The sequence below is a fragment of the Leopardus geoffroyi genome, chromosome E1 (genome assembly GCF_018350155.1).
Source record: "Leopardus geoffroyi isolate Oge1 chromosome E1, O.geoffroyi_Oge1_pat1.0, whole genome shotgun sequence".
NCBI classification, from domain to species: domain Eukaryota; kingdom Metazoa; phylum Chordata; class Mammalia; order Carnivora; family Felidae; genus Leopardus; species Leopardus geoffroyi.
The window spans coordinates 42,257,082-42,269,488 of NC_059330.1; the positions used below are offsets into that span (position 1 = coordinate 42,257,082).

The 12,407-nt window shown below is 58.6% G+C and overlaps 1 protein-coding gene and 1 long non-coding RNA gene across 2 annotated transcripts; one reads left to right on the top strand and one right to left on the bottom strand.

Moving 5' to 3' along the window:
* Nucleotides 1-1,474: 1,474 nt before the first annotated feature.
* On the top strand, nucleotides 1,475-2,236 carry LOC123603802. The gene is made up of 2 exons (XR_006715047.1): nucleotides 1,475-1,654; nucleotides 1,781-2,236. It is a non-coding gene; the product is annotated as an uncharacterized LOC123603802 (long non-coding RNA).
* A 2,339-nt stretch (nucleotides 2,237-4,575) lies between these two features.
* On the bottom strand, nucleotides 4,576-6,168 carry PPY (pancreatic polypeptide). Its single transcript, XM_045489106.1, has 4 exons — nucleotides 6,132-6,168; nucleotides 5,168-5,358; nucleotides 4,879-4,950; nucleotides 4,576-4,727 (listed from the first exon to the last, which is right to left on the bottom strand). Exons 2-4 carry the CDS (start codon nucleotides 5,356-5,358, stop codon nucleotides 4,703-4,705), a joined length of 288 nt encoding a protein of 95 aa, XP_045345062.1. The 5' UTR covers nucleotides 6,132-6,168; the 3' UTR covers nucleotides 4,576-4,702.
* Between the last annotated feature and the right edge of the window lie 6,239 nt (nucleotides 6,169-12,407).

Here is a 12,407-nt window from a genome sequence, read left to right on the forward strand (position 1 = left end):
CGGGCAAAGCTCAGCCCCTTCTCAACCCCAGAGACTGTCCCTCCCTAGAATCTTTAGACTCGAAGCAAAACGTGACCCTCCTCCCCGGTGCCTCCCGCCTCCGCCGCCCACACCTCTGGGCCCCTGGCAGGAACTGTGCCCAGGTTGGGACAGCTGGCAGTCCCTGTGCTTCCACCCCCGCTTCCTCCCTGTTCCCAACTCCCAGGTTACGACACAGGGGCGGGAGGAAGCCGAGCTGGGGTGGGGGGACCTTAGCGGGGAAGGGGGCATGGATATAAAGAGCCCCGGGGAATCCTGGACAGATGCCCTTCCGCTGTGCCGCGCCTGCCCAGAACCATGGTAATGTCTGATGGCCAACTCCGGGACCCCTGTCAGCTGTGCTCTCCAGGAGCTTGGAGACGGAGGCTGGCACCAAGGGCCCTTCCTCAGGCACTAAGGGCATGAAGGAGTGAGGCCAGGGCACCCCTTCTGCCAATCTGATGGCCAGAACAGCTGCCAGGGTCTCCTGCCCCTGCTTTGGGCAGGGAGGATGAGGGGCGTGCCTGGTCAAGAGAGGGCTGAGGGTCCCAGAGGCCCTGGAGGGTGTGTATTAAGTGAATGGGCATCACAGTCTGTGAGTCACCAGACGTGCGCGTGGGTCGCCAGCACAAAATTCTCCGTGCACAGCTGGGGGCATACGTGGGGATCCCTGGGCGGGCTTTCCAGGATGTGGCCACATTAGGTATTCACGTAACATGTTTTATTGAGCACCTGCGAAGCATCAGGCACTGTTCTAGGTGCTTGTGCTACATCCGTGAGCAAAACAGGCAAAAGGCCCAGGGGTGATGGTGCTTCCACTGGCCGGGGGCGGGGCGTGCAGCCTGGGAGAGATGAAGACAATTTTTAAAAGCACAGAATATAAAGGTTAAAGCTGAAATGGAGGGGGAAAGTAGAACCAGATGAAGGGATGGGCTGCAATTGTAAACAGGGGTAGGACCCATTTAGGAGGTTGATTTTGAGCTGATGCCCGAGGCGGGGAAGAAGTTGGCCCTGTGGACCCCTGGAGGACGTCTTCCAGGCAGAGAACGGCCTGTCTGGCATTTTTGAGGAACAGCAAGGAGGCGAGAGAGAGAGAGAGAGAGAGAGAGAGAGAGAGATTGGAGGGGGGGAGCTGACCGCTGGCTCCACGCAGTCCTCCCGGTCCATCCGAGGGCGCGCGTCCAGGTTCATCTCCGCCAGCAGCGTTTCCCCGGTGCTTTGCGCGCGCAGGCGCATCACTGCGGGTCCAGCTGCGCCCCTCTCGGTCGGGACACCTGGGCACCGGGATGTCCCTGACGGCCTCGCGCGCCTGTGTGCGTCCCAGAGGCAGACTCGCCGCTGAGCGTGAGCGCCGGCGCGAGGCGCGGGGCTCGCCCACCAGGCCACTGGACCCCCGAGTGGGCGTCACGTGACACGCCCCTCCCCCGCGGCTCTGTCTGCCCCCCCCCCCGACGCCTTCTCTGCGCTGCGCGTGCGCACTGGTCCTGGTGTGCCTGGTGCCGCTGCTGCTGCTGCGGCCCCGGGGCGCCCTGGGCGAGGAACTGCGGCTGCCGCAGCCCCCCGGGCCCAGGGCGGCCGATTGGCTCTCCAACTTCACCCACTTCAACAAGTACCTGGAGAAGCTCTTCAACAGCAGGTGGGCGGGGGAGAGAGCGGGAGGGAGGACGGAGGGTGGGGGTGGGGGAGGAAACGGACGCCACCCGCACCCCCACCCACCGCTCCTGGCCGCCCCGTGATCTGTGCAAAGACGTGTGTTCCCCAGCGTGAAGTCTAAGGACCCCAAGAAATCGAAAAACGTTCAAAACCCCAAGAATGCCGCGAACACCACAAAAAGTCCACCAGCAAACACCGCGAAACCGCTACCAGAGAATGCTAGGAAACCTCCCCAACAGAACACCGGGAAACCCTAACCACTGACCTCCTCCCAGGGCCCCAGGTAGGAGAGCCTGGGCAGGCTGGCACCGATCCATTGATCGATCGATCGGGAGCTGCAGAACTGGGGGCAGGTTGGGCTGGAGGGAGAGGAAGCCCCTGGGGTGGGGGTGGGGATCCCGGGGCCGCAGGGACTTCCTTCTCCAGGCCGGGCCTTGACCTCTAGATGCCTGGCTCAAGTCTCCTCGCCCGCCGAGCCGCTTTATATTCCGCGAGGAGCCTTAACTTCTACCTGCCCACCTCCCCCACCCCCAGTGAGAACAATAAAGAGAAATCTTTCTACGGCTTTGGTGACTTCTGGGGGGTGACTTCTGGGGGCCATAGGCTGAAGGGGACCTGTCCTTCAAGGGGGAGAGGGGACCCTGGAGCACCTACTGCGAGTGAAAAAGACTCCCCTGCAGTTCTTCCCCGCCTTCTCCTTGCAGCCCAGCCACCTGCCCTCACCTTACACACATGCACCATTAGGGGGGGCTCTAACTAGAGGGCGAGCAGAGGTGAGAGGAGCCGGTCCCAGCAACCTCAAAGGAGGGACTCCAGCCATGACCCCCCCTCCCCCACACACATACACAGAAGCTTTGATGCTAGCCCAGATGTCCGTGTTGGCACAGGAACAAGCCGCAGTGCCTTTGCCTGCCCCTCAGGGTAAACAATGTGTCCTGCCTTTCCTTGCAGGTCTGCCTCAGCGCCTCTGGCGATGAGCAGAGCAGAGGAAGAGGCAGGAGCCCAGCCTGGGGCCTGCCCCTGAGACGCTGGGTGCCAGGGTGCCACTCTCCTCTGGGGGCTGGTGGCCATCAGAAGGCCTGGGCAGGGGCAGGGGCTGTCAGCAGCAGACGCATCTCTCCTGAGCCAATTCTCACACACAAGTGTGTCCTGAGCAGGATCCTAATTCCTGCCCCGGGGAAGTGTCTACCTCTCTCCCTGTTCAGAGCCTATCCTCTTAGCTGCCAGAGAAAATTCTGGGGCTTTGGCCTCCATCATCCAAACTCAGACTTTGTTCTGCTGAAACCGGCCCCCTCCCATCTACCCACTTGGGTTTGAGAATCACCTTCAGCCATGCCTTTGCCTCATAGCTGCCACACACACACACACACACACACTATCCCATCCCACCTACTCAAGGTGTCCAAGAAGGGCAAGGGCTGGAGAAGGCTACTGGGGCCCACCAAGACTCGAGACTTATCCTCAGTGCTGGCCTCCCTGGGGCAGAATCCGGGTCCTCAGCCTCATGGAACCAGAGTGTGGAAGCCGAAGACTGGACTCCTGGGGGTGGCTGGAACTCTCGGTTAACCCAGCCTCCTCCCAGAAGGCCGACTCCCCCTGCGGCCTCCCCTCCTGCAGCTGCGTGAGCAGCTCCTACACCAGGATTTCACTACTTCTCAGGACAAGTTCTCTCTAAGTTTCTGGTCCTCCCAAGACGCTTCCTTCTCATCACTGAAAGCCTGCCCTCCAGAGCCCCATCCAGGAGCCACACGGAGTTCACCGTCACCCTCTTCCAGAAAGTGCAGCTTCGCGTGTTTGAAACACGTTTCCTCTCTGCTCATCTTTCTACCTGCTTCGTGGATCCAGCTGGTTGGCCGGGAGCCGCAAACCAGTCTGCCCCTCAAAGGCTCCCATTTACTAAGCATTTACCTGGGTCGAGGACCACGCTAAGTGTTTTATATGTGTTAGTTCACATCACGCTCACGACAACCCTGTCATCCTTCCCACTCTACAGATGAGGAATCTGAGGCTCAGAGAGGTTATAGCCCTGCCCCCAAAGCACACAGACAGAAAGTGGCAGATCCTGGAATGAGACCCAAGTTCATCTGATTCTATAGCCAATGCCGTAGCCCTGTATTACTAGCTTGCTGTCTGCGCAGGACCTTGGATGAGGGGCTGCACCTCTCTGAGCCTCGGTTTCGTCCTCCGTAGAGTGAGGCTAACAGTATCTCCCACAGCGTTGTTGAATGCGCCTGGCACACGGTAAGCTCCTTTTCCCAACAGTCTACACATGACCCCATCTCCAGATCCCTCCCTGTCACAGTCCCCCTCCACTGGCCATGCTTCTGCCGGGCCCCGCACCCCCTGATGAGCCGTGTTCCTACTGAACGTGCACAGTGACACATCTCTGACCTGTCCAGGGAAGGGTGGCTCTTAATGCCGCTGATGCAGCACCAGTCATGACTTAGCACCAGTCATTCCTCAGGGCTGGGTGGTTGCCCCTGCCCACCCACCCACCCCACCCCACCCCCGCCGTGTCAAGGACACTTTAGTATAAATTAGTACTTCACCTATTGCCTGGGTGTAGGAAAGAATTGGTGGAGGACAGGATACATTTAGGGGCAGGGCTGTCATCAGACTGTTGACCAGGAAAGTCTAAAGTGCTGAAATGGGAAAATTCAAGTCTCACTGACTTGCTGAATGGCCTTGAAGGAGTCCCCGCCTCCCCTGGACCTGCCCCTCTGTGAAGTGGGGAGGAGGAGGTGACGGGCTCTGAAGACCCCACAGACCTTCTGGATCATTGACAATACCCTCCTTTCCCTTCTTCGCCTCCCTCCCCTCCCCCTTTCTCTCCTGAGCACTCGGCCTGCTCCTCCCCCACCCCCCGGCCCCCCCAGGGGTCCACAGAGACACACAGAGAAGCTATGACTTTGATTTGCTTTATTTAGTCTGCGGAGGAGCAGCAGGGAGCAAGCTTTGGCCATTGCCAAGGGCGCAGAGGGGAGAGCTGGGCCGGCACTGCCCTTGGAGCCAGAGGAAGCAGGCGGTGGCATTACACGTCCATCGGGCTGAGCTCCCTGTGAGAAGAGGGCAGGACATGGCAGTGGGGGTGGACGGTCCTTGTGCCCTCGCGACATCAAGCCAACTCTGGGCCTGTGTTCTCCCCTCCCCCCACCCCCATTACAGCCCCCGGGGATCTGGGCACACACAGCAGGGAAGCAAACCTACCTGGGGGCAGCTACGTGGGGAGAGCTCCACTCCAAGATGTCCAGCATTTCTCCTCTGTCTCTTTTCCCATACCTGGGGGGGTAGGGGGGCGTGGAGAGGCAGAAGGCGGGAAGACCTGTGCCCAGGGGCCAGCCCACCCGCCTCATGCCCACCCTTGGGCACCATCCCACCCAGGGCCCAGGGCTCCAGGCCTGGTCAATAGACATGCTCTGCTTTCCCAAGAGCATGGCTGGGCTCATGGGCCAGGGCCGCGGGGACGGGGATTTCTCTCCCTCTCTCTCGCGCACACCTGGGCCTGGTCAGCATGTTGATGTATCTGCGGAGCTCGGCCGCATACTGGGCCATCTGCTCCGGCGTGGCATTGTCCCCCGGGTACACCGGCTCCAGCGGGGCCCCCCGGGCACCCAGCGGTGGCTGCAGCAACAGAGCCACACAGGCAGACAGCAGCAGCAGGGAGAGGCAGCGGCGGGCGACAGGCATCTGAGGAACGAGGAGCAGGAGGATAGAGAGGCAGAGCCGAGTCCACCTGCCCGACCCCTTGACCCATCACTCATTTGTCCAAGCCTGGGGACAAAGGGGCAGAGTGAAGGGCTATTCGGCCCCCACCACCCCACCTGCTAGACCCTGCCCTGGGGGAGCACGGACAGCCAGGTCACCACTTGCCCAGCAGCCGGAGCTCAGCCAGGCCCTCGGCACAGTCGAAAGTGTGGCAGAGAAGGTGGGGGACGTGGGGCAGGGGAGCCAGGGCTCATGACATCCAGAACCTTGTGGCTCTGAGGAGGCAGACGCGGGGTGGGATGTAGGGGTGCTCCAACTCACCGACCGAGTGGGAGCACACAGAATGAACTTGGGAACCCAAGGACGGAAATCCCCAGCCCGTGGGTCTGCCGCCCCCCTCCGCCGCCAGGGTTGACATCCAGGTACAGCTCCTGGAGAGGACGCTGTCGCCCGTGTCACCCTCAGCCGATAGGCACGGTTGCACGGTCAGACCCCCCCCCCCACCAAGGTCATGGTCACGCACATTTGTGTGCGTGGCCACCACCCACTCCCCGCACACGTTTTCTGCCTTCTGGTCAGCAGACTGCTCTTCCAGGGTGGCAGATTCGTCCAGGTGTAGAGTCCACTCCAAGCAGGACCTCAGGACCCCCGACACCCACCCCTGCTCTGCAAGGCATCAAGTCCTTCCCCCATCCCAGGCCCGAGGCCCAAGGAGTCTGCAGAAGCTGGCCCCCACCCCGGCTGAGACCGCTTACCCTGAGTCCTGAGTGCGCGCGCACGCCTGCCTCAAGCCGAAGGGTGCCCGGGCCCCTCAGCCGTACCCTTTTATAGTCCTCAGCCCCCCAGAGTCCCCGCCTCCTGTCAGCCTCTCTCACTCCCCTGCCCTCACCCCTCCTCCCACCGTCTCCCTGGTACCCACAACGCCAGGGCCGGGAGGGGGCCAGGGCAGTGTTGTGGGTGCCAGGCCAGCCGCATAACAGGTAAAAGTGAACCACGGTAAGTCTCCCGTGGGCCCCCGCCCAGGCACCATCACAGGCTTGGTTCCAGGAGGACGTGGGTTCTAGGACCTCAGGATGACTGAAAGGCTCTGGTCGTAGGCCTTGGGACAGCCCCTCAGGCCTCCTGGGGATTAACTGGGATCCTCAGATGAAATCCCTCAGGGGCCTAAGATTGAGGCTCTGGGTAGGAGACTCCAGGACCGAGTCTGGACTTCCTTTCCAGGTCATGATGAGAACAAAGGGGGAACAGGGCGGTTGCCTGAGGTAACTAGACAGTGTGGGAAGGAGTGGGGACCCAGGCAGGGAGGAACCTTCTCCCTGCTGGTGTGTAGGGTGAACCTGAGAACTGATATGACTGGGGTTGGGGGAACTGGCGTGGGGGGATCGGGTGCCAGACCCATTTCCCAGAGCTCCTTTCCAAGCCACTGATGAAACCAGCATCATCTGCAAAGCCTTGAATTTTCCAGCGTGCTCCAAGCCCCATCAACTCACCGAGTCCTTTCGACAACTCCTCGCACGGACTCAGAAACCAACTCAGAGATACTAAGTAACTAGCCTCAGGCCACGTAACTCGTCCTTGGCAAATCCAGAGTTTAACACAACGCCTGACTCCAAAATCTGGACTCCTTTTTCCTAAGCGGGGCTGTCAAAGTATCCTTATAATTGGCCACTTTTTGGCCAAGAAGTGTGAGGCTCACAGAGGTGAAGACACCTGCCCGAGACCACACAGCTGCGTAAGACTCAAGTTCTGGCTTAGAATCCCCACCCCAAGATCGCAGCAGTGCCGCCTCACCTGCACCCCCCAGGAGCCGCTGGGTCTGCCCTACCAAGCGCCCCTTCCTCAACCCCAGCCCCCTCCCCAGCTCAGGCCCAGGAGCAGTAACTGGCTGGGTTACCGGGACGGCCACATCCTGGCTCTGCCGTTGGCTTGGTGTGAGCCTGGGCAAGAGTCCTTTTTCCGCCTCTCTGAGTTTTGATTTTCCGCAAGACAGGATAAAAAAGCAAGTCTCAGTAAATGTCTTGTTTCTCTCAATTCTTTTGTTTGTTTGTTTTTAAGTTTTTATTTATTCCGAGAGGAAGAGAGAGCGCGCTAGCGAGCTAGTGGGGGAGGGGCAGAGAGAGAGAATCCCAAGTAGGCTCCGCACTGGCAGCGCGGAGCCCCAAGCGGGGCTCGAATTCACCAACCACCCTGGGGTCATGACCCGAGCTGAAACCAAGAGTCTGACGCTTAACTGACCGAGCCACCCAGGCGCCCCTTGTTTTTCTCAATTCTGATTTCTGGTAACAAGAAGAACAATAATGCTTCACCGGACGACAGCTTACATCCCAAAAGCAAATTGGGAGGTGCGTCTGTTTGGGCAAGCCCTGGCCCTGGGGCCCACTTTGCAAAACGAGGGTGGCGAGGCGGCAGAGGCTGCATTGTGCCACCAGGGGGCGCCAGGCTCCAACCCTAGTTCGGAGGGCCTGGCCTCCCGCCAGATCACAGCCTGGTGGGACCTGTTAGCCATTACCCCAGTCAGGACGGAGCCCCTTCGGACAGAGGGTAGATCTGGGGATTGACCTGAGTGCCAGAGCCATGTAGAGCTGTGTCTTGTGCCTACGAAATGACGTGTATCCCACCATGTCAACCGAACCTATAGCTTTCATTTTTCTCCTTTGCGAACAACAGATTCCCCTTCTGGGTCCTCTCCGGGGTGTTGGGACAAAGAGAAAGAGGCTCTGGATGTGCTTTCTGAGCTGTATGGCCACTTCCAGAACTGAGCTACGCTTCTCACTCGTCTTCATAGGCCCAAAGGCTGCTGTGGAGCCCTGCTTAGAGGAGGCCCCGAGTACTTCCCGGCAGGCAGACTGAAGGAAGATGAAAACCCCCCTCTCCGCCTGCCCACCCCCATGCCCTCTAGGACAGGGAGGATGGCCACTGGGCAGCGTTGGGGGTGGGGTGAGGGCTCGGCTGAAACTAGGCGAGGAACACCCCAGGAACACGTGGGGTCCCAGGGTGAGGCCGAGGGCGCGGTCGCAAGCGGGATGAGGGGTCCCCACATAGGCGACAGGACCGCAAGGGCAGGAATTTGACAAGCCTCGCATCCTCCATGACCACCTGTCCCAAGGCTGCCTCCAAAGCGGCCTGGCCCAGCTCTTAGGCCAATGCCTCTTTCCCACACTGGGTGGTCGCAGCAAAGGTGCGGAAAGGCGGCTGCCCCCAGATGCCAGGAACCCAGGGGGTCCCCTCTTCCCTGGAGAAACCCTTAGGCTGAAGATAGCTGTCACACACACACACACACACACACACACACGCACACACCTTGAGCCCCCTTCCCACACCCTCGAAATCAACTCAGCCCGACTAGGGGCTCAGGTCACCCATTTGGAGCTTGGACTCTGCCCCCCACTTTTCTCCCCCCGAGAGACTCCATCTGCACCCAGGGCCCTGCAGCACAGAATTCAGTATTTTTCCCTCCCTGCCCACAGCACCTGCAAATATAAATCCTATCCTCGTCAGCCTAGATTTTTCCGAAAGTGGGGGCTGGATGGGGAAGGAGGGGGATTTTCCCTTGGGGTAGTTGGAAGGGAGAGTTGTCACAGCAGTTTGGACAAGGGTTAGAAGTGGAGGAGAAGAGTGAAGGATAACAGAGGGTGTTAATAAGCCTGTGCCAGGCTGTGCCCAGCTGACCCGGGCTGTAGTTACTCCTCACGAGCTCCACCACCCACCAGCTGTGTGACCTTTGGCAAAGTACATAACCTCTCTGAGTCCCCTTAAAGTAGCGAACTGTCACTATTATCGTTCAAGGTGTAAGTCTCCCCGAATGACCGGTGAAGAAATGTGTGCAGGGAAATGAGATGACGCGGCCAAGGTCACACGGCTGCTAATGGCAGACGGGACGCGAATCCAGATCTTTTGTCTCTGAGGCCCCTGCACCAGCCGTGGGCTCCCTGCCATTGAAGGACTCGGGGAGAGCCCCGTGTGACAGCTCAGATTCAGACTCTCAGGATTCCCACCTGCTTGATGAAGAGATGGACCCAGATGATTTCCAGACGGTGTTCAAAGGAGATCGTGTTTGTAACAGATAACATGAGTTGCCCCAATACTCACTCTCTCCTCTTTCCATCACAGAAGACCTTGGGGGCGTTGGTGGTATAGTGATCAGGACAGCTGCCTTCCATAAAAGAGCCTGAGGGGCGCCTGGGTGGCTCAGTGGGTTGAGCGCCTGACTTCCGCTCAGGTCATGATCTCGTGGGTTGGTGAGTTCAAGCCCCACATCAGGCCTTGCCCTGACGGGGTAGAGCCCGCTTCGGATTCTCTGCACCCCCGCCCCCCGCCCCTAAAATAAACGCTAAACAAAATTTTTTTTTAAATAATAATAAAAGAGATTGAGCTGGGCACAGGGCCACCCAGCTAAAGACCTCTCCTGGGTTGCTCTCCTGGTGAGGTGGGGCCACGTGACTAAGTGTTAATCAATGAGACGCGCGTTTACGGGTCTCGTGCTGCTCTGTTTCTAGGAGTGGGCGTGGGGTCCCAAGGCAGATTGTAGCAAAAATGACCACAGAAATACCTCCTATCCCGTGTGTAGTTCTACAATGGGGTTCATGTCCCCTCTTCTCGAAGGCGGGCCTGTGACCGCTTTGACCAATGGAGTTGGAAAGGTGATAGGTGGCTTGTGAGGCCAGGTCATAAAAGACGGTCGTTTATGGGTTGAATGGTGTCCCCACCCCCAAATTCATGTGTCAAAATCCTAACTCCCGGTACCTCAGGATGCAACCTTATTTGGAAATAGGGTCATTGCAGATGTAACTAATTAAGGTGAGGTCAGACCGGAGCAGGGTGGACCCCTATTCTGTTATGACTGCTGTGTTGTCGTTTTTTTCTAAATTTTTTTTTAACATTTATTTATTTTCGAGAGACAGAGAAACAGAGTGTGAGCGGGGGGAGGGGCCGGGAGAGAGGGAGACAGAGAATCCGAAGCAGGCTCCAGGCTCTGAGCCGTCAGCACAGAGCCCGACGCGGGGCTCGAACCCACGAACTGTGAGATCCTGACCTGAGCCAAAGTCAGACGCCCCACCGACTAAGCCACCGAGGCGCCCCAGCTGCTGTGTTTAAATACAAGGGCGATTTGGACACAGAAACAGACGTGCAGAGAGGGAAAACGAGGTGAAGAAATAGAGAAACTGTCCACAAGCCACGGAGAGAGGCATGGAACAGACCCTTCCCTCACAGCCCTGCCAAAGCCTTGGTTCCAGACTTCCCAGCTCCAGAACTGCTGGGAAACCACCCGGTTTGTGGTCTTTTGTCACAGCAGCCCCAGGAATCCCCAGTCACTGGATCTTCCTGGATCCTCCTGGAGCACTCACCGTGGGGGAGCCAGCTACCCTGGAGGTCCCACTACCCCGTCAATATCGTGCAGGTGCGGGGTCAGCAGACCCAGCTGAGCCCCCAGCCAGCAGCCAGCAGTGGCCACGTGAGGAAGCCTTCTTGGGCATCAGCCACAGGGGTGCCCTCAACCGACTGCAGCCCCAGCCAGCCTCTGACTGTCACTGCGTGAAACATTCCAAGTGGCAGGTGCCGAGCTGAGCCCTTTCCAAGCCTGGCCCACAAAAGCATGAGTGAAAGGAAAGGGTGTTTGAGACTGCTAAGTCTGAGGGTCACTGTGACACAGCATAGTGACAGCACGCCTGCACTTCCCCTTTCCCTCCCTTCCCACTGACTGGAACACAGAGGGGGTGAGGGGCCATCTTCAGTCATGTAGAGGAGGGCATTGGGATGCCACAAAATAGGACCCTGGGCTTCGGGATGTCCTCGGGGAAGAGAGCTGCTGACTCCCCAGATGCCACTTAAATTTTATATAAAAGAGAAAGAAACTTCTGGGGTGCCTGGGTGGCTCAGTTAGTTAAGTGGCCAACTTCAGCTCAGGTCATGATCTCACGGATCGTGAGTTCGAGCCCCGCGTCGGACTCTGGGCTAACAGCTCAGAGCCTGGAGCCTGCTTCGGATTCTGTGTCTCCCTCTCTCTCTGCCCACCCCCCGCCCCTGTTCATACTTTCTTTCTCTCTCTCTCTCTCTCTCTCTCTTTCAAAAATTAATAAAACAGTAAAAATTTTTAAAAAAAAAAAGAGGAAAGAAATTTCTGTCTTGTTCAAGCCACTGCTGATTCTCCCTCTATTTAAAAAGCCAAATCAATATTCTAGCAATACGGTGTGCGTAAGACAAATAGCTCGGTGCTAGAGCACGTAAGTGCTTCTTCCAGAAGGTAGCTATTATTGTCACCATTCATATCACATCTAAGGCCCCTCTGGCTGCCACATGGGTGGGGTCTGGTTAAGCCACCGGCTCAATACTCCAAGGGAACAGGTGCACCCCTGTCACTGGCGGTCAACCAGACGTGTCAAACTGAAACGGTCTGTGGTCGCACATAATTCACAGCAGGGGTCTCTTCCCTCAGCCTCAAACTGACCGAAGCTCTCCCAGGCAGGCCGCCAGCCAGGCGACCATGGACACCGACGCAGGCATGCACCGTCCCACTCCTCTGACAACACAGAATGAACCAAAGCTCATGGCAGCCATTCTGTGCTCCCACCCCGCCTCTCCTGGTGCGGAGGGAGTGGGATGGGAGGAGAGAAGAGGGGGGCAAAATGACACGGGAAGCGGCTAGCGCCTAGTGACAGGCCAGTAGGGAGACGGAACCAGAGACGCTAACTCTACCCCCGAGAAATCAGGAGAGGCTTCTGGGAGGAGGTGAATACTACCCTGAAGCTGATTTCCAGACCTTTCCCTGCAGGCAGGAGAGTGGCCTGGACAAAGGCTTGGAGCATCTGAGTCCGCATCGCTTGCGATGTGCACCAGGCCCTGGGCCTGCCTTCACTTCACCCTCCCGGCTCCACTCGAGGCAGCAGCACAGAAGAGGAGAGAGTCAGAGCCCCGGCCCCCTAGGATCTTCTCTCCTCCCGTAGCCCCCTAAGTGCAAATAGTCCTGCGAGACCCCTACCTCCGAAGTGACGCACGCAGCCTTCCCGACCTTCTGACCCTCTCTGGGTCTGGGG